This window comes from Globicephala melas, chromosome 19, assembly GCF_963455315.2.
Source record: "Globicephala melas chromosome 19, mGloMel1.2, whole genome shotgun sequence".
NCBI lineage: Eukaryota > Metazoa > Chordata > Mammalia > Artiodactyla > Delphinidae > Globicephala > Globicephala melas.
This window is the reverse complement of record NC_083332.1, coordinates 56040778-56061773: the sequence shown is the minus strand read 5'-3', so window position 1 is coordinate 56061773 and position 20996 is coordinate 56040778. Positions and strand designations below refer to the sequence as shown.

The 20996-nt window shown below is 57.2% G+C and overlaps 1 protein-coding gene across 3 annotated transcripts in view; it reads right to left on the bottom strand.

Annotated features, from left to right (window-relative positions):
* CMIP (c-Maf inducing protein) overlaps positions 1 to 20996 on the bottom strand; it is a 237898-nt gene that overhangs the window by 12844 nt on the left and 204058 nt on the right. For all 3 annotated transcript variants that reach the window (XM_060288883.2, XM_030863243.3, XM_060288884.1), the window contains 6 exons: positions 19793 to 19896; positions 18010 to 18114; positions 12087 to 12440; positions 3437 to 3502; positions 2117 to 2143; positions 1767 to 1815 (listed from right to left, as the gene is read on the bottom strand). In XM_060288883.2, the coding sequence (XP_060144866.1) occupies positions 1767 to 1815; positions 2117 to 2143; positions 3437 to 3502; positions 12087 to 12440; positions 18010 to 18114; positions 19793 to 19896 (705 nt within the window). The remainder of the gene's footprint in view (positions 1 to 1766; positions 1816 to 2116; positions 2144 to 3436; positions 3503 to 12086; positions 12441 to 18009; positions 18115 to 19792; positions 19897 to 20996) is intronic.

Below are 20996 nucleotides of genomic sequence, written 5' to 3'. Positions count from 1 at the left end.
AGGGCTCCACGCGTCTGTGTGTGGGTGGCGTGTGTGCGTGTGTGCAAACACGTGTACACATGTGGGAGGAATTCCACATCCACCCCGGCCCCGCTGTAATTGCAGGGAGAGAGTGAAGGACGAGCTCCTGCCAAGAGTCACTTACTCACAAATATTCAGTTGATCACAACCCACACACAAGTAAACAGAAAGCAGGGGCGGCAGGGCTCTGACTTTCCCCTCTGAGTTGGAAGACTATCGGACGCTAACTTAGCTATACTTCAAAGAAACAAGGAAGCAAGAGTATGAAACTCTGTTCAACAGATACAGCAGAGAATCTATAAGAAAACAACTGTGGCTCCATCTGGGAGGGAGAAGGTGGGAAGGGAGACGAGTGAGGGGAAGAGAAGCAGGAGAGGAAATCAGAGCAGGAGGCGGGCGGAAGCGGGAGGCACGGCTGGCAAGAGGGGCCTGCTGGGGGGCCGTGTCCTCAGCAGCCTCCCGGGAGTTACCCGGGCTGGGAAGTTTCCCTCCTGGCACTCGGCACTGCCGCTCCGCTCTGGGATGCAGCTGGTACCACTTTTATTCATCAACTTCAAAGTCGGTGTCTGAAATGAAGCCTCACTTTCCAGGGGAATTCTGAGTCTCTGCCTTCACGCACGGCGAGGGATGGCTCAGGGTTAAGAAGAACGGAGACCATCGCTGGTACCCAGACGTTTAAAAGCTCCCTGTCTATGGCTTCTGCCTGAGGATCGCTTTTGGAGGCAGGTGTAGAATCATGGTGTTTTAGAACTAGATCCTTCTAGATCCTTCTCGAACCAGGCTTTATAGTGTGGCCTCTTTAGAATGTACTCTGGCTCCACCGAGAGTAACTCCCTCCCTCATCCTCCGGCTCCGCCTCTGTCCCCGCCTGGGAACCAGGCTCCTCGTGCCCCAGACTCCGTGTGCACAGAGGAGGGGCCTGAGCACCTCAGGGCAGCCCCCGCCCGGCCCGCTGTGCACGCTGCAGGGCTCACCCCTTCTGGAGCCTAACTACCCCCGGGTGAGGGTAGGGCCTCGGCCCGTGTACCAGCTGTGTGATCTCGGGCATGTAACCCCCGTTTTCTCAACTCTAAAAGGAGGGTGATTCCATTGTAAAATGGGGATGATGGCAGTACCTAGTCACAGGGTTGTTGTGAGGATTAAATGAGAGAACGCATGTGCCTGACACAGCGTGAGCACCCAGCGAAGGCTGTTGCTGTCATTACAGCGATGCAATGGGAGAACGGCTGGGGTGGGTTCCCAGCCCACTCTGAGTCCTTGTTCACACACAGGGGCTCTGGGAGGGAAGGCTGCTGCCCTCTCCCTGAAGCCCAGCTGTTGGAGGGGCAGAGTGGCCCCTCGGGGAGGCCCTAGGCCACCATGCCCGGCAAATAAAACCTGGCTCAGAGCCCAGCTCAGACATCTTCCCTGGCCCGCTGATACTCAGAACGGCAGGACCAGAGAGGATGAGCCTCATCTCAGAGCTGGTGAGGAGCCCGGGTGCCAGCCTGGCCCTATATCATGGCCCGTGCCCTAAGGAGGAACAGCCGGTGGGAAACACCTCTGGGGAGCCTCAGTTTACAGTAAAACACTGACAACACGGGCCAGGCTTGGACACTTGGGTTGGGGGGCTGTGTTTATGCACAAGGCAAAGGAGCCTTTGTAAACTGTTAAGGATGCCCGCGGGGGACAAGGGGCCCTGACAGAGCCACATGCGCCCTGCTGCAGCCTGGACCGTGTGCCTCCGAGGGAGAGGGAGGCCTCACCTCTTGTCGTGGGTCTTCGGCGAACCTCTGAATCACGTACTTCAGTTCCCTGAAAGAGACGGGGTAGGGGCAGAGTCATGCCCTGGGTCCTGGCTGGGGTGGGCCAGGATGGGGGGCTGAGGACAGAGCTGGGGAGGGGCGGGGCACCGGCTGAGCTGGCGGGATCAGGAGACGCCTGGACGGGCCTGGACACGCGTCTCCGGGAGAACTTCTGGGAGGAGCCATCCTTGCCTCCCAGAAGGCACGTGACGAGGACGGGCCGGAAGGAGGGCTGGCTGCTGGGGGACGCCCGCAGGACAGAGGACACTCGTCCGGGAAGAAGGTAACAAGGGCGTTGCCCAAATACTCACTTGGTGAACTTCTCGTGTGCGAGCGCTCTGCAACAGAAACAAAGGGAAAACCGCAGTGAGCAGGGCGTTCGCAACAGCACAGTGACCCAGGGTCCTTCCTCTGGGGGCGGCAGGCTTTCTGCCGGATTCCAAGAATGAAGGGGAAGTTGAGCATGAAACACCGACATCGTGTCCCCACTCGACATGACATGGAGCAGAGGAACGGGAACGGGCTGAGCTCCCCGGGCCCCTGCTTACTCTAAAAGGAGGGTAATTCTAATGTAAAATGGGGATGACGGTAGCACCTAGTCACGAGCACCAGGCTTCAGAGGAAGCAGAAGCGGCGCTCCGGGGGGTGCACGTGAGCACGTCTGCACGTGGGCACCAGGGACCCAGGTGTGCTTGTGAACTGTTCCACCACTAAGGCGCGGCTGCGCTCATTGCCACCACTCATCCGAGCGGCAACCGGGGACCCTTCTCAGGGCCAATCGCCTCATGGGCCCACTGTCAGGTGTATCCCCGCAGCTGTGGGAACAGCGACTGCAGCCCATGACGCCACTGCTCTCAGGAGTCGGATTTCTCCAGTCTCAAATCCTGGGGGCTCCAGGGACCAGCTGGGCCGGCAAATGGGGTAATTACTGAGTGTAATGGCCCCTCGGAGAGCCGCATTTCATAAACACAGAGCTCCTCCGGAGAGAGCCCCCGGAGCTGCCTCCTGGGGCCCGGCTCCTTCACAGCTATCAAAACAGGCCTGCAGGCATTTTAGGGCCTGGTGATTTAGACAAAGCCTTCTCCTCAGGCCATTATCCACCAGAGAGTTTTCTCCCTATTTTCCCGTGATAAATTCAATACTGGGATAAGGGCCGGCGAGACGGAAGGGTCCGTTCCTGGCCCAGCTCACTGTGGGGCGGGAGCTAATCCTGTAATGGGGGTACTAAGGGAGCTTTCAGCATATGGCCGCGCAGCACACAAAGCCATTCCGCACGCGTTATGTCTGGATTTCTACTCTGGCCCGAGGGAGACGGGAGAGGCAGGTTTTCCTACGCCCATCTGACGCACAATAAACACCGCTGACGTGACCGCATGGGGCCTTTGTACTCTTAGCTCAGTGAAGCCATCTAGCCATGCAAGCACGTGATTTCCCCATTTTCGGGGGTGGGAGTGAGCCTCCTCGGGGTCCCACAGCTGAGGACCAACACCTCCATCTCCATCTCCCGCTGTCGTCTGTGGTGTCCCCCGGTGCGTCCCGTGACCTGATCGGTCCCCCTGCTAAGGCCGGGGTGGCCGACGGAGGTTGTCCTTTCAGGGCCGGAGGGTGCTGGGGACGTGTGTGGGACTTACTCTTTGGGGAATGGAATGGGCTGAAGCAAGCTGGCCAGAGACGGTCTCCAGTCATCATAGTCAGACCTGGAACGAGAGGGGCCGACGGTCAGGGCTGGTCTAGACGAGGGGCGGTTAATGGTGTGTTATCACACAGGGTCAAAGATGGGGCGAGAGTCTGGCGACCTCGGCTCCCAGGGGCCCCGAGGGACAAGCAGCTGGTGTCTGCAGCGTGGCCGCAAGGCCTGATAAGCCTCTCCGGAGACTTCCCCGTGGCCGCCGAAGGGGCTGGTCACCTAGCTCCCCGGATTCCTCCTCGTCTCCACCACACCCAGGTTCCCAGACCCTCGTTCCTTCTACCTTCCAGAGCACGGAGGGCTGTCATGGGCTGAAACGTATCCCCCTCAGATTCGTACGCTGAAGTCCTAACCCCAGGACCCGAGCCCAGGAAGAGGTGACTGAGGTAAAACGAGGTCATTGGGGTGGGTCCTAACCCAACCGGACTGGTGTCCTCGTGAGTGGAGATCAGGACACAGACACACACACAGGGATGACCACCTGTGAGCCGAGCAGAGAGGGCCTCAGACACAACCAACACTACCCGCACCTGGATTCCACAGTTCCAGCCTCCAGAACTGTGAGAAAATACATTTCTGTTGTTTAAGCCCCTTGGTCTGTGCTGCAACCTGGCCTAAGCAGAGGACGGCCCCGGACCCCAGACCTCATTTGTGGTCCTGTGGGCCCGGGGCTCCCTGATGTATAGAATTCGCTGTTTTTTGTTTTGTTTTGTTTTGTTTTGTTGGCACTGCCATGCGGCTTGTGCGATCTTAGTTCCCCAGTCAGGGATCGAACCTGTGCCCCCTGCGGTGGAAGCGTGGAGTCCTCACCACGGGACCACCAGGGAAGTCCCAGAATTCGCTGTTTTTCAACCTTCTTTTCATTCAGTTGGACTCCTCTGCCCCCCGCCGCCCCAAGGAGCTTTTTCAACATTTTCCTTAATTGCTCTCTAAGTACACTATATCTGTTAATATGCTGTATGTCTGTCTCTACTTCATTCCAAAAAAGAGGAAGATCTTCTCACCCCCCAGAACAAATAATTTGCCCTCACCAACAATGCACAGTTTAGATAACCCCGGCGTAGGAACTGTTCCCACCCCTCCTTCCTCCAAATAAAGTGATGATAAAGTGGCAGCCTTCAGAATCCAGCTCACACCCTGGAGTGTTCCGAGGAAAGCCGCCGGACACACCGAAAAGAATTCCCAGAAAAGCCTGTGGCCTGAGATAAGTTCTGACAGTGTTGCCAGCTGAGGGTTACTAAGCACTGACCAGGCCAGGCAGTGGGCACAGCCCGGCTCACTTAGTCCTCAGAACAGGCACTTGAGGACAAGAGTATCGCACCTGCCCTACAGGTGAGAAAGCGAGGCCCCTCGTGCCTCCTGAGTTCAAGCAGCTAGGACACTCAGAGCAAGGATTCACAGCCAGGTCCTCGGACTCCAGTGCCCGAGGCTGGGTGTGTGCTTTACGCTGCCCATGGGTGGATGGGCACAGGGAGCCCAGATCAAGACGTGGAGACAGACCCCTTTCGACCTCATACCTGTGGTCATTGATTTTTACAGCTGGCTTGTCTTCCCTCTAAACCCCTTCCCTCTTTCCCTCCCACCTGTCACTGACTGACTTATGGCTTCCAGAAAAATCTAAAAGCAATAGGAGCAAACACTGTAGACAGCACGTGTCTCGAGCCAGGGGCTCTTCCAGGCCATGGATCAGCCCCTGTGTTCCTCCCAGAGACCCAGTGAGCTGGATGCACCCGCCATCCCCATTCTACAGCCAAGGAAACTGAGTCTCGGTGAAGACAGGCACTGGCCCAAGGCCACACAGTCGGTAAGAGCTGGGGTTTGACCCCAGGAGCCTGGCTCCCGTGTCTGTGCTCCTGCCCACTGAACAACACATCTCGTGGCCCCTGTTTCCACCTGCAGAGGCAGGCCCTGTTCCCTTTCTCAAAAGGGGCACGTACTCGTTTTTCTTTTGCTTTAAAAAAATATGTTCAATGTAGAAATGCCATTAAATACAGGAATCTCTACGGAGTGTTTAAATCACCCATAATCAGAGTGGGTGTCAGAGGAGCTGTGGCCGCGCCTGGTGTGTAGGCACCGGCTGGGCTCCCGGACAGACACAGCCCGGACCATGGCTCACTCCGGAGGAAGGGGAGGTGATCAATGAACAGCGTTGTGTCACCGGGTGCAGGTGCTAAGCTCGGTGGGAGGTTGGGGCAGGGGTCTAGGTGAAAGTGTCTCCCCAGCCTGGAGCCCGGCCTCCTGAAGGCTCTGTCATGGCAGCTCACGCAGGACCAGGGGGAGGACGCAGGGGTGAAGGAAGAGGCAGAGGCAGACGGACTTCCTTCCTGGCCTGGGCCTTGCCCAGCTCCAAGTTTGCAGCTGGCCCCTGGACTTACTCCAAATGTCCAGTCTGACCATTTTAGCATACATGGTGGGTGTGCTGGGCAGAGACTGGGAAGCTAGGAGCCCGGGGCCTGGCCAGGCCCAAGGGATGGGCGTGGGATCCCTGTGGCCAGCAGAGCGCCTGTCAGGAGCATCCTGAGAGCAGTGCTGGCCTCAGGGCTGGCAGGCCAGGCTGACCTGGGGTGGAAGGGAGCGCTACAGGCCGGGCTGTGAGAGGCCTGAGCCCACCTGCAGGAAGGACAGGATAGCCAGGCCTTGCAGGGCTCGGGGAGGAAGAGGAGAGTGAACCAGGTGCCTTAGGCAACCTGAGGGCCTCTGAGGGGCCTCAGGTGTCAAGCGGCGCACATTGAATCCTATAACCCCCATTTACAGATGAGAAATGGAGGCCCAGAGAGGTCAGGACACCTGCTGAAGATCACAGAGCTCATGCGGGGAGAAGCTGGACTTGAACGAGGCTCCGTGAGCAAGAAATCCAGCCCTCTGGCCTCGGGCTGCTCTCCACGAGCGGTTTAGAGCCTACATGGCTGAGGACTTCCTTTCTCTTGCTTGGGAGGGGAGCAGGGGCGGCGGGGGGGGGGGGGGTGGTGGTGGTGGTGGTGGTGCGCGTAGGTAACACCAGAGACAAGCTGGGCCGGTGAGGGGTGGACGTGGGAAATGAGGGCAGAGTGGTTCCGAGGATTTGGGGCGGCCGCCTTGGCCCGGCAGAGACAATGCACACTTGGTAGAATTGTAACCCAGCTTGACAGGTGCTGTTAGACCAGAGCTCGGAGCTGTCCCGTGGACAAGGTGCTTCCTCCAAGCAGACCCTTTCCCCGATTTCACGGAATCTTCTGCATGGCATGGGGAGAACACAGCAGCCTGAGGGCACGGGGGGCCAAGCAAGCCTCTGGGAAGCCGAAGCCCCCAGCACACGGGTCTGGGACGGGCAGGCCTGGCCCTGACGGCTGTGTGCCGCAGCGCCCAACCTGAACCCTGGCTCTGTCACGGCCACAGCCTGGAGAATGCTGTGTGTGGCTCCCTGGGGTGGGGCACTGGTGGGGTCCTCAAAGGGGCCCCTGGGGGTGAGCTAGGGCACAGCGAGGCCTGGGAGACCAAGGGGAGGTCCACGGCCTTTCTAGAAGACCATGAGCGAGGCACCTAATGCAGCCCAGGGCGCCAGGAGGGTGTGTCAGGGACACAGCTCATTCTGCTTCGCTCCTGCCATCACACGCACAAGTATCTGCTCCCTCAAAAGGCAACTAGCTGGCCCAGGGATTAAAATCCACGGTGAGAAGTGAGTGGCCTTCATCTCTGAAGCTGGGGACCTGGGCAAATCCCCCTTCTCTGCCTCGTCATCCCACCAGGGACCTTCCAGGGCTGTAGGCAGATCCGCTGGCCTCAAATGCTCTAGGGAGCGTCTGGGCTCTACAGAGTGGCCACAAGCCCCAGGAATATGCATCTGAAATTTTCCAAACTGATCAGTCCATCTATACGCATACATACACTACACTACACTACACTACACACACACACACACACACACACACACACACACACACACGTGTATTTCTGCTGCTCTGCAGACCTCATCTAAAACCCTCGCCGGAAGCCCGAGCACGGAGATGCTGACCGTGGGGATGGGGGTACCTGTCCTTGCCGCAAGCCTGCAGGGTGCCAGGTGGTGTGGCGAACGCGTGGCACACACGAATTCACTGAATTCTCGAGGCAGCCCTGAGAGCCAGCACGCACTGACAGGCGTCCCTATCCTTATTTCACAACTGGGAAACCGAGGCCCAGAGAGGCGGACTCATTGTCTGCAATCATATGATCAGTTGAACGGTGGGGGGGAAGATTGGACCCCAGTCTGGCTGACATTCAACCAAGGAGGTGAAGTGGTCCTTCCACCCCCGCCCCCGGGTACCCAGCTCCCGCCCCCGAGTCCCACTGGGAAGACAGCGGCTGGCAGACGGTGAGCTGACCTGGAGGAACGGCTGGCAGCGGTGGTGTCTGGGGCCTGAGGACCCGCGTGAGGGCAGAGATGCTGACTGGGCTCCAGTCCACCCCACCCCAGAGCCTCATCACACTCCCCAGCCACACCCACGGGCTTCATCCTGGCCGCGCGGTCGCCTGCAACCTCCTTCTCCATCTCTCCGCCTGTTGGAGGCTATTCCAGCCACTCCTTGTCCGCCAGGGTCTCCAAGCCCCCAGACAGTCCCCCTTCCCTGCACTGAACTCCGGGCGTTTCCGCTCAGCAGAGCTGCGCTATCTGGCTGTGCCAGTCCTTCACGGAGCAGGGAGGTCCTGGGCGATGTCCCCGGCGCCTGCCTTCTACATTCTAGTCACTATCGTGCTTCCCGGTCACGAGGACAACCCCAAGTCCATCTGCATTTTCCCTGAAGGCCCCGAGGGGTGAGGCGTCTTCCAGCTGACCTCCAGCCCAATGAGGCCTCTTTTAAAATCCATGTGTTTGCAAAAGTAACAAATAGCCAGATTCGAGCTGATCAGAAAACAGTGGATGTGCCCATCTCCCAGCTCTCCCTCACGATGGCGGCTCTTTTCTCTTCCTGGACGGAAGGGCATCCCTTTGCCTGTGGCCACACGTGTGCCAGGAGATTCCCACACTCCATCCCACCGGGCAGGCAATGTCGCTGCTTTCAGAACTTGGTGCTACTCAGATTCAGAGGGAATGAGAGCAGGGGGCGTTGGGTCCCCAGCATTTAGCACAGAACCTGGCCCACCTGGGTGTGCTGTAAGTGTTTGGTGAAAGAATGCATAAATAAGTGGGTAAACAAAAGTGTGAACCACACACACGTGCCCAGGAGGTTAAGAGCTGGAATCCGAACAACTATAGGCCAAACGTGCTCTGTCCAGCTCCCAAAGTCCACATTCTTTCCATCGTACCACCCAGCTTGGGCCTCACAGGGTGATGATCTCAGAGTCAGCCTTGACCTGTGCTGGGAATAGTTTTCCTTTTCTGAGTCTCCAGGGAACGTTTTGCAGTTTACGTTACTTTCCAATGGTGTTAAATTCTAACTATTTGAGGGCCCTCCGATGGGAACACAACTAATCAGGGCCCCTGTCCACTCTCTCGGGATGGAGTGGTGCCCGCCTGTTCCTGTGGACGCGGTCTGCCAGGCTGGGCCCAGGCTCTAAGCATGGCTTCTTTGGCCCCCACAATGCACTGATAGGACCCCTCAATTCCACATTAGAGCCTCTGTCCTTCCATTCTTTACACACTACTCTCATCTGGGGAGCCGTCCTACTGAAAACAGCAGTCCACTCTCACCAAGTCCTAAATTCTCCCAATAGCCCCTCTGAGGAAGACACCCATTTTAGAGATGAGAAAACTCAGGCCCAGAGAAGCCAAGAACACTGCCTGCAGTTACACAGCAGACTAAGTCCTATGGCCGCATTTCCTCAATTCTCAGATGCACGCTTCCTGCAAACTGAGTCTGCACTGAATGCCATATTCGTGGGTTTTTTTCTTTTTTTTCCCCTCTCAAAGTGCTGTTATTAAATCGATGATGTGTCTTACTCCCAATGGTACCTTAAAATAGAGGAAACACAGTTGTAGTCAGAAAGTGTAGTAACTCCCATCTGCCCAGTGTCCATGCCTGCAAGATACCTGCTCTGTGCTGGGGCCCGAGGCCATGCCCTCTGATGGCTGGGGGCAGCTCGACTCAGAGAGGGTGGGTAACCAGTGCAAGGTCACAAGCTAACACTGACACCCCTGGGCCCTGAACCTGGCAGTCTGGCTCTGAATCTGTGCTTTTTCCAACATATCATGCTTTGGAGCACTTTGAGCTGCTGGGGTTTTGCGGATTTGACACATGTGAGGCCCTCCAGTGGGCCAGTGAGTCAAGCAGGCAGCAGGGTTAGAGAAGGAAAGCTGCTAGGGAAAGAAGTGATCAGGCCCACATCGTGCTCTGCGCTCCCCCAAGGTGAAAAAGGCTTCTGGACGTACAAACCCTGCTTCGTGGAGATCTCCGGGTGGGGCGGGACGTGCTACCCTGAGCAGTGGTCAGGAACGCCGCCCAGCGCCCAGCAGGCAGCCTCTGACGGACCCCCTGACCCCCACCCATGACCTGGCAGCTGGGCAATGCGGGCAGGCAGGAGGTCTGGAAGCAGATCAGGAGGAACAGAGTCCTCATTCATGAGCATGTTTATGAAGAAGGAAAAAAAAAGTGTGTCAACTGCATGATGAAACTCAAATCCTTAGTGCTTAATGAGAAGTATGAGTCAGGGCCCGAACTGGCAGAAGGTCTGGGAGTTCCAGGTGTCTGCGGAAAACAGCCGGAGTCAGGGGCCGCAGGAGGAGAGCCGGGCCCGGCCAGATGAGAAGGAGATGTGGGCCGCGGCTGGCCGGTCCCTCAGAGGGCTGGCCGCCACCCTGGGAGAAAGCGGGGACTCCTCCAGCCTTAAAGAGACTGAGACGTGTTCTGGGAGATGCTCTCTGAGCAGAATTTTGAATCTGCTTTGGGTGGGGATATCGCTAATCGCGGTCGTGCCCTCAGCTGGCCTTGGCTGCCGGAAACAAGGGAGGCCTCCCCTTCTCCTCTCCGGGGCCAAAGCAAGGGCAGAGGAAGAGTTTGGGGATGCTGCAACCAGAGTCACCTCCAATCGCGAGAAGCCACTGCGTAACGTGTATGCCTGTGTGTGCACACACGTGCTCACCTCCACAGACACCACAGGCCTCGCTTTTAGAGCGTGAACAGGGGCACCCCTAGGCAGCTCTCATTCACCAGCTCACCAGCCAACCGGCAGGTAGCCTCCACCCTCCGGACCACGAGCACACTCCGGGCAGCACCCCGTTCATGAGAGCAGAACGAACGCCGCAGAGACGAGCAACAACAACGCAGGGACTCAGTGTGACCCCAGCAACACTGACGAGCCCCAGGAGGCAGGCCCCCCCAGATCGAGGGGCCCTGGTGCCCAGACATTAGATAAGCGCCGGGCATCGGTCAGACGCGCCCATGCCGTCATGCCCCCAACCCCTCGGAAAAGCCCACGTGCCACCACCCACTGCGCCGGGCAATGCCCATCCCTGCAAGTGGCGCCAAGTCCTGTTCTGAAGGACAGAGCTGGTGGGAGCAAGTGGGGTAGGCGTCTGCTGGGTTCTCCCGGCCCGGCTGGTCCACAGAACTGCAGAGCTCAGCGCGGGGCGGAAGGGAGTGGACAGCAAGGCCCCCCCAGGCGCACATAGTCCGAGACGGGTCTGGGGTGTGAATGGTGGAACTGGAAAGACCCTTGGGGGTCAAAGACTAAGACCCCCTCCATTCCAGAGTCACACAACTGAGGCTCGGGGAGGGGCAGGCACGGTCCAAAGCACCCAGCTCAGAAGCACCACTCAGAGCAGACTGGTCTCCGGCTCCTGCTTAGAACTCCTCCCACCAGCCAGGCGCGTGGAGCCTGATCCGCATGCCATGCTCCCTCCCCCGCCCAGCGGATGAGGCTGCATGGGGACAGCTGCTGGAACCCGACGGCCAATACACACCACACACGCGAAGCGTGCATGGATCGTGTGACACAGAAACACACCCACATGCTGGCTCATGGGCATATCTGCACACATACACAGAGAACATACACACACACTCCAGCTCTTGTGCACAAATGCTCATACCCACGTGTTGCACTCAGAGCCACTCATGCACAGAAGCAGCACAAGCACCCGGACACACCTACACTTGTGCACTTACACTCACAGGCACTCGAAACACACATACTGCCCCTATAGAGAAATCCACATCCCTCCCATATCCAACTCCTATATGTAGACACACAGACACACACAACACACAGAAACTCGGGCAATCACCCACATGCTGTTATGCCCTCATACATCCAAAGCCACTTATACTCACACAAGGACAATTGCAGATTCAGAACGAGCCCACACCCTACACAACACGCAGAGGTGTCCACACACGCAAGACATACTCGGGCCCCGAGCGCTGAAGCACATCCTGGCAGGCGTACACACTCACACATTCTCAAACTCATGGACACAGGTGTAGACATCATGCTTGTGCCTGTACCCTACACGTGTCCAGATCCTCGAGCATGCACGTACACACACAGCCCTGCACGCACACACCCCAGAACAAGTGCCCTCACACCCTACCTCTGCATCCTGTGCACCCACACTCAGCACGCCCGCCCCTGCATGCCTCCAGCCAGCGGCAAGCCCCCTCCCCAACCCGAGGGCACCAGGCAGGCCGGGGGACACTCACAGCAGCTTGAGGATCTCCACGTAGCAGCCGAGCGTGCGGTCGGCCTGGGGGCCCAGCTCGATGCTCATGGTGCTGCAGGCGGGGCTGACCATGAGGCAGTCGATGAGGTTGGGCTCGCTGTCGTTGCCCACGCTGGCCGTCAGCGCCGGCTTGGCAGTGCTGGCGGGCTCCACCTCCACGTGGATCTCGCTGGAGGCCACGACCACCGACTTGAGCCGCGCCTCGGACAGCGTGGCTTCCTGAGACACCAGGTCCGGGCTGGGGTGCAGAAGGCGCAGAGGTAAGGTGGGCTTCCGGTCGCAGGGCTGCTGGCAGCCGTTCCGGATCTCCTTCAGGCTGGGGGAATTGTCGCGGCTGGGGGAGAGGTGGAGAGGGGCATGAGTGCGGGCCCTGGGGGCGGGTCAGAGAAGCCGCGAGCTGCCATCTAGTGGCTGCTTCCAAGCGCCAGGCTGCACGCGGCTAAGTGTTCCCGGAACCCCACAGCGGTGCGATGAGCTGGTGCTACTGTATCCCTCGCCACCAGCGAGGAGACAGGCTCCCTCAAGGCCTCCAGACAGGGAGAGGTGGGGATGGCATCCAAACCGGGCTGCCTGTCATCGAGGCACGTGCTGTAGTCCCAGCACATAGCAGGCGGTCGACACGTTTGTGGAACGAATAAGTGATGTTAACCTCTACACAAGACCCATAAGGCCCCTGGTGTTCACCTCCACCAAGATGCCTTCCCTGGCCACCTTCCGGACACACCTATGAGACCTACTAGCGATTTTGCTTCTAGTTGCTTCCTGTGGTCTAACTGTCCCCCTCCCCCTAATATCCTCGGGGCAAGGCCCAGGCCCCACCTCTGAGGCCCCATCCCTGCTGGGTGAGAAAGCTCAGCTTCTGCCCTCCACCTGGGAACACCCTTCAAAGGGATCCCAAACCCCAGATGCTAGTCCCCTGGAGTCTGCACGTCCCTCCTGTCTGTAGCACCCCACCGCTCTGGGCTAACCCCCCACCCCGCCCCTTGCAGCATCTCCACCGCCTAGAGGAACAATGCTAGTGCAGGGGGTTAACAGGTGTTAGCTGAGGAAAGTGCGCTATGGCATCATTGAGGTCACATGTGTTTGGGAAATGCTGGGCCTCTTTATAGCAGGACTTGTCAGAGCTTTGAGTCTGGGTAAAGCGCCTCCTCACTGGGTGCTTCCAAATATTACGGGGAGGCGCGCGTCAGGACAAAGGTAACTCCAGCAACGGGCTTCCTTTGTTGGTGCCCCTGGGCTGGCACGGTGCTAAGTGCTATCACGCAGACCACACAGACATTTTCAGATATCTCTGAACGGTAGGTATTACCATCTCCACATTACAGGTGAGGAAAGATGCTACCAGAGGTCAAATGACTACCCTGATGACATGGCTCGTAAGTGGAGAGGACTTGGATTTGAACCCAGGTCTCTGACTGCATGTCCAAGATGCTGCATGATCCCATGCAGGTCCTCCTCCCCCACAAAGTCCTCCCTGATTTCTTCCACCCACTGCTCTCACCCTTCCTGCCCCTGTGCCAGAACCTTCCACCCATGGCTGGACACCAGTGTCCCTTGAGGCACTTCTAAACATCCTAATGTCCCAGTAGGTCGGAATCTCTAGGGTGGAGTCCGGACACCAGTCATGCTTAGGGCTTCCTGTGTGTGCAGTCACGGTTGAGCCCACTGCTCCAAGAGACTCAGAGCACGATGATATGATCACAAACAGCTGCTCGTCCAGTCCTTCCCTAAATGGGCCACACGCATGCGCCTGTGCTTCCAAAGAGACGCGTGTGCTCCCTGTGCACAAGGACCGGCTCAAGCACAGAACTCACACCCAGTGTGCTCAGAGGGCCTGAGTTTGTCCAGCACATGCCACGAGCCAGGCCTGAGCTGAGCCCACCAAGGATGTTTGATAAATACACTCTGAGCTTTGCTGGGGAAAAACAAAACCCTTTAGCTAAAGTCCGAGAATTCTATGCCTGATGGAAAATTGTGTGTGGTCCGGTGGAGGATGTGGTGTAGTTACTCAGGGCAAACTTGCTATCCAGTACTCAGCTCCATCCCCTTTGCCTTTGCTGGGATTTAGGAGTGGATTTTCAAGGCTGCTTGGCTTAGATCGGGCGATTTTCCAGCGAGCTATGCTAACCTGGGTCAAGTTGTCTGTTCTCTTGTGCGCAAGTACATCACGTACCTACTGAGAGTGCCGCAGATGGGCCCGGTAGACAGCACGGGGTTTTATCTTCCAGGGACTGACCGAGGGGGTGGGATGGACCTGAGCCTAGGGAAGGTCTTGCATCCCTCAGCGTGATTTCCTGGGGGAGGTGAGGGCAGAACTTGGATCCCCAGCTACTGTGGGCTGCGAGGGGGCTGGGCTGTCTTGAGCAGGGAATCAGGGCAGGCCTGAGCGGGAGGCAGCAGGCCCGCCTCGTCCTCCCCAGGCCTCCACCCTGGGCACCTAGTAGCAACCGCCGCCTACTGGGATCCCCAAGGTCGTGCTTGGCCTCTGCAGCCGCAGCCAGAGGGGAGTCTGGAAACTGACACCTCATCAAGTCCCTTCTCTACTTAAAACCCATCGGCGACTACAACGCCCTTAGAATAAAACCTCCACAACTGACACACAGGCACAGCTCCGCCACTCAAAGCACGGTCCCCAACCAGCAGCAGCGGCATTACTGGGAGTCTATGAGACAAGCAGAAGCTCAGGCCCTGCCGCAGACCCGCTGACATGACCCCAGGAGCAGCTCAGCACGGGAGGTGGAGGTGGGAGAAGCTCAGTGGTACGAGTCTCTCCATGGCCTGGCCTTCCTCTCCAACTTCGTCTTCTGCCTCTGCCACTCTCTCTGCTCAGGGCACACTCAGTTTCCTTCACTTCCTCCCCTGCAGTGGCCTTTAGCGTGGAGCAGATCACTTGTGGAGTTTAAGAATGCAGATTCCTGGGCCTGGCCCGGAAACGCTGCGTCCAGGAGTCTGCATTTTCAAGCAGCGCTCCAGGGGACTCTTAAGCAGGTGTTTAAGGACCATGGGTAGGACGTGTGACCAATGGCAGCTCCATCTGCACTGCCGGGCCTTTGCACATGCCGTTCCCTCTGCCTGGAACGTCTTGTCCTCTTGCCTTGCTGACAGCCAGCAGGTGTCAATTTAAATATCACCTCCCTGCAGAATCCCCTCCTCACTTCCCCCTAGAGCAGGGGTTCTCAACTCTGGCCACATACTCCACTTGCCTAAGGTGTTAAAAAAAAGAAAGAACCCGATGCCAGGGACATCCCAATTAAATCAGAATTGCAGTGGGTGGGGCCCGGGCACCTTGTTTTCTTCTTCTTCTTCTTTAAGATATAACCAGTGGGATGAGGGTAAATGTCTTAACAACAAAGTCTCCAGAAAGAAAGGAGCCCTGATTGGTAGTGTTTGCCAATTTTCTTGGTGTAAATACTCCCACCATGATTGAAGTCACGCTACCAACATGCCATCCCTGACTGTGGAATTGGGAAGAGATGTGCTTCCAAGTGTGCCTGGGCTCCAGCACACCCCGGGGGAAACATCAGGCCAGTCTCGTCCACAAATCGTAGGTGCAGAGCTTTGTGACTATCACAAGTTCCCCTGTGTAATAAACAGCCACCAGACCAGGGCTCCTCCTCTCGATACTTCGGACATCCGCGGCCAGACAGTTCAGAGGATTCAGGGCTGCTCTGTGCGTGGCAGCGTGTTCCGCAGCATCCCCGACTCCCACCGCTGGATGCCGGCAGCACCCCTCCTTCTGCAGCCCAGAATGTCTCCAGATGTTGCCAGATATGCCCTGGGGGTCAGAGCTGCCCCCAGCTGAGAAGCACTGACCAAGATCAAGATGTGAAACATTTCCAAGGACTCAGAAGCTCCTCTCACGCCTTTCCACCTAAGTCCCTGCCCCGAGGCTGCCACCATTCTGGCCTCTATCACCAGAGATTGGTTTTGCCTGTTCTTGAAACTCAAGGGACGAGATTCACACTCTGTGTATCTTTCGGTTGTGGCTTCTTTTCCTCCATATTACGTCTGTAAGATTAGTTCGCTGCTTGCTGGTTGCACTAGTTTGTTCATTCTTGCTGTCCTGCAGTGTGCCTTCGTGTGAACACACCACAACGTACCCGTTCTCCTGCTGTAGGACACTGGGGTTGAGGCAGATTCTACTTTGGGGCTGTTACAAATAATGCTGCTGTAAACCTTCTTGCACATGCCTTCTGATGAATATACCGAAGTGATGAGAGCTGGGTCCCAGGGTTTATGTGTGTTTAGCTTCTGTAAAGCCTTCCCAGTGACTCTGACACGCAGCCAGGGTTGAGACTCCTTGCCGTGGACCACGTTAATTATGCCTCTGGCGTCTTTCATCACAGCCCTGATGAAATCGATCGCATTCTCACTCCCACCCGCTCCGCCCACTGCCACACCATCCGCTCTGGGAGGGCAGGGGCCCCATCGGCTGGTTTACTTTTGTACCTTCAGCACCTGGCACAGCAGGGACGCTCACTAAACAAGTGTTGAAAGGATGAGAGAAGGACAGAGGCTGGCTGTTGCCGTGTACAGTGTGCACGGGTCCTAATTCTGGTTCTTTCCATCTCTGCCCTTCTCCTAGGGTGGGAACTGGGAAAGAGATTCCATTCTGCTTCCTGCTCCCCAGTCAGGGAAACCCTGCTCTAGGGCAGCCAGGCAGAGCCTTGGAGTCGCAGAGGGAGAACGCTGCCAGGTGCTGTTTCCTGTTCCTGCCCCGAAACCTAAGTCCCAGCTCAGGTGTCTGCGGAGCGAGCCCGGGGAGGGTGGATGAGGCGGACGCTTCAGGAGGAAAAGGAGCCTGCGAGTCTGTGGCACCCCTGATGCTCTTCCTACTTGCTGGGGTGGCCTGGGCTTGAAATGCACGCGGATCAGCTCCAGAGCTGCAGTGCATGAGGCCAAGGGCAAGTGACCATCCATGTACACAGGGATGCCGAGGATGGTTGTACAGGCCATGCCTTACTCTCTACTGCCTCCTCCTTTTTTTTTTTTTGGCTTTTAATATAACATGCTGTAGGGCATGGAACAGGCGCCTGGGAATGACCAGCATGACATCTTCATGTTGCCCTGTTTGCACAGGTTTTCAGTGATGCTCCACTGCCTTTCCTTTAAGGACTGAAATACATTCCTGCAATGCTCCCAGCTCTAGCGGCGCCTAGACACATTTCGGTCCTCTCCAAGTTGTGCAGTACTCCACCTGAACAACTGGACAGGGCGGCTGCAGAAGATGCCATCTGTGCCCTGCACATCATACCTTCTCTGATGACCCCAGAGATCACCAGAGAAAGTTCTATATGACCAATGGCATCCGCGTCACACTGCATCCCAGGAGCCAACCTCAATCCGGGAAGAATGGGAGCTGGTAAGTAACTACCCGGGTGTCATCATCCTTCAGGGGAGGGACTCTGAGAGAACATTCCACAGTCTCCCGGGAGGTCCCACTGGGACACGCACAGGTGCCTGCAGTGGTCACCTGCTTACGAACGTCGAGTCTGCTGGCTGTCCTCCCTTCCCAGGCTCCCTCCCACTGCTTCCTGGGGTTACCTCCCTAATAAGCTGCTTGCCCCCAAACCCTGGGGGGACCCAGGACAGTGGCTCCGTCATGTCTTCTTCCGGTTACATGTGCCCGCTGGTGAGAAATCTTCAGAATAAAACACTTGTTCCTAAAGCCAAGTCAACACGACGGCCTTGCAGTGCCAGTATTGATTCACAGTGTTTGCTTTTCCAGTCACATCCCTGGGTTCTGGGCCCTGGCACCAGTGAACACAGGGGATTTGGCAAACACACTTGAGGCAGGTCCAGTGGAAGCCATTCCACCTCCCCGCCTGGCCAGGTGTGTACAGGTCACCGTCCTTGGGGCAAGCGTGTCCCACCCAGGCCCTCCCGAGGCGGTGGGGACTGACCTGTTGATGAACTCTTCGTAGCAGGAGTAGATGGCGGCCAGGCACACAGCCACCAGGTTGGGCAGGACCCGGGGGTGGGGGCAGTGCCCCGTGGGGCCGTGCATGCTAGAAAAGAGGAGAGGGCTAGGTGAGGTGACGGCAGGGAGGAGGGGGAGACGGGGTGCCCTTCAGACACACACTGGGGGGTGGGATGGGGGGCACCGCAAGTCCTCTGCTGGGGGGTTGGCAATTTGCGTCCTGGCTCTGCCATGTGCAGGCAGCAGAGAGCCAAGCTCTGGACCGTGGGCTCCAGATCCAGGGAGCCTGTGTTCACGCCCAGCTGAGTGGCCTTGGTGAGCTTCTTAAACTCTGCACTCTTTCCTAAGCTAGAAAATGGGGACAACGGCCCCCTCCTCAGTGGGTACCGTGAGGATCTAATTTTCTAATTCATGGGAAGAGTCAGCGGACAGTGGCCATACGTCCTGTGTCTGTAATTCATGCCCAGCGGTTCTGTAACCATCATTCACCTCATTTTCCTTTCCAAGTGGCCTGCTTTGAAAGAAAAGTTATTATGGTCAACCTGATCCTGGCCTAGCATGAGGTCTGGGACACATTTGCTAAGTCCTCCATAAATGCCAGCCATTGTTATTCGTCACAGCTAGGTCTGTGCCTCAGTTTTCTCATCTGTAAAATGGGGCTAATATCCCTACTCCCAGGGCTGCTTGGGGCCTGGGGATAATACCTGTAACATTCCTGGAAAATTGGTGTGGCCGCTGGGACTAAGAGGCCTAACCTGAAACAATTTCGTAAACCATTACTGGGTGCTTTAAAGGGACCCTGGGGTCACCAGGGTTCCAGCAGGACAACTTTTTTTTTTTTTTAATTTATCTATTTTTCTTTGGCTGTGCCGCGCGGCATGCAGGATCTTAGCTCCCCGACTAGGGATGGAACCCGTGCCCCCTGCAGTGGAAGTGCGGAGTCTTAACCACTGCACTGCCAGGGAAGTGCCCAGAAGGACACATTCCTTGGGTTTGGAAATGCTTTGTGAGTTCCAGGTGACTATCTTTTGGAACCGGCTTCAACAGGCTGTCACGATTTTCTTAAAAAATGAGAAGAGTCGTGATGACGACCACTAACGTTCCCATCACACTTAGGCACCGTTCTTGGTGTTTATGTGTATAAGCTCACAGAATCCTCATGTTACCTAGCTGAAGTAAGTACTATAGTTCTCATCTTACAGATGAGGAAACTGAGGCACAGAGAAAAATTTAAAAAATCAAAACAAAAGCACCCCCTCCCCGCCCCAAACACCAAAAATAAGAGTCAGAATATCAGGCTTCCTCTAGGCCAAGTCTGGGAGGTGGCTGTTCAAATCCCCAGTGATGACTCTCCTGGGCTAGCAGGAGATCGTTCCCTACACACCCAGCACCCACAGGTGGGATCCACAGAAATCCTCTTATTATTTAGGACTGTTAACCATTTCCTGAGTTCCTACTGAGCATCAGGCACTGTGCTAGGGGCTTCCTCATATATCATCTCATTTAACTGCACGACAACCCCTGTGGATAGCAGAGGAAAGAGGATCAGAGAGGTACAGTGACTGGCTCAATGTCACACAGCAAGCAAGTGCCTCAGACCACGTGGGGTCAGGAGGACGCAGGAGACGCTCATAGAAGATGAGACGCTCGGGGCCTCTGAACGCCAGCAGCTCCTCTCCAGGCATCGATGGAGTGAGTGGTTCCGGGCGCAGAGGAAAGCTGGCTTGCAGGCCAGGAAGGGGAGGGGGCCCGGCTGAGGAACCCACCTCTGAATGAACTTCTTCACCACCTCCATCCCCGCGTTGAGCTCGTTCAAGGCGAGGATGTACTCCTGAGTGAACAGCCTCAGTCGCGGGCACTTGCCGAAGTCCTGCAGAGAGAGCAGAGGGCAGGAGCTGGGGAGACAGGCAGGCAGGAGGCCAGGGGGTGGTGGGAGCCCACTCTGCCCCGAGACACTGGGGTGGAAGGCAACCGGGACATGCCAGCCATCTCTTCCTAAGAGCACAAGTATCTTTCACTCGAAGGGACCGGCCCTGTCACCCTCTCCTCACAACTCCCGACGGCTGCCCGTGGAGATGGGAGATGTCCTGCCACAGGAGGGTCCCTGACACGTGTCACCCACCCTGTGGGTCAGCGTGCCACCCAGACGTGCTCGGAGAACAGCCCAGCTGGTGTGTTTCCCTTCTGCGCGGCTGCACGGGGGCCTGCAGATGCCCAGCTGGCCTTCAGCGGGGACTGGCTCCTCTTGTGCCGTCCCCCAAGAGTTTCTGGGCCCCCTGCTTTCTCAGCTAAGAGGGGAAAGGCCAACGTCCAAGGTGGCTGTCGGCTCGGGGACGTGTCAGGAGAAGCAGCACAGGCGGTGCAGGAGAGAAGGGCGTGGGCCAGGAAAGGACCGCGTCCCTTCCCACGTCACTGCACTTCTGAACTCGCGTGCTGGGCTGTGAACGGCCAGGAGGGCAAGTCACGGTGTGGGGATGAGGTTGACCAGTAAGACATCGGAGGGAAGCCTGGTGGTCTCCAAACTCCGCTGTTTCTTCTCCTGCCCCTGCTCAGGGGGAACCCATTTAATAAAAAGCAACCTGGATCAGACTGTAATCTAAAATAAAGCCTGTGGAGACTTTCCTTGTAGATCTAACCGATCCTGCGGGTCCTGGGGAAAGCCCAGATCAGAACACTGCCCGCCCACGCCCTCCTGCCAGCTCACAGGAGCGAGTTTCTAGAGCACCTGGTGCTTCTTCAACCTGGAGTGAGAGGCTGAATTAGTATCCTCAAGACGACGGGGGCTCATCTGCTTCCATCCTGCCTACTAGGGTTACGCCTTTGCATAAGGAGGGCAGCAAACGCCACGAGAAAGCTCAGAAGGATCGGCGCACGCGCATGCGTGCGCACACACACCACAAATACATACGCACATACACGCACACACAGAGCGTTGGGCTAGAGGACGGGGCCCCTGCATGAAGAGAAGAT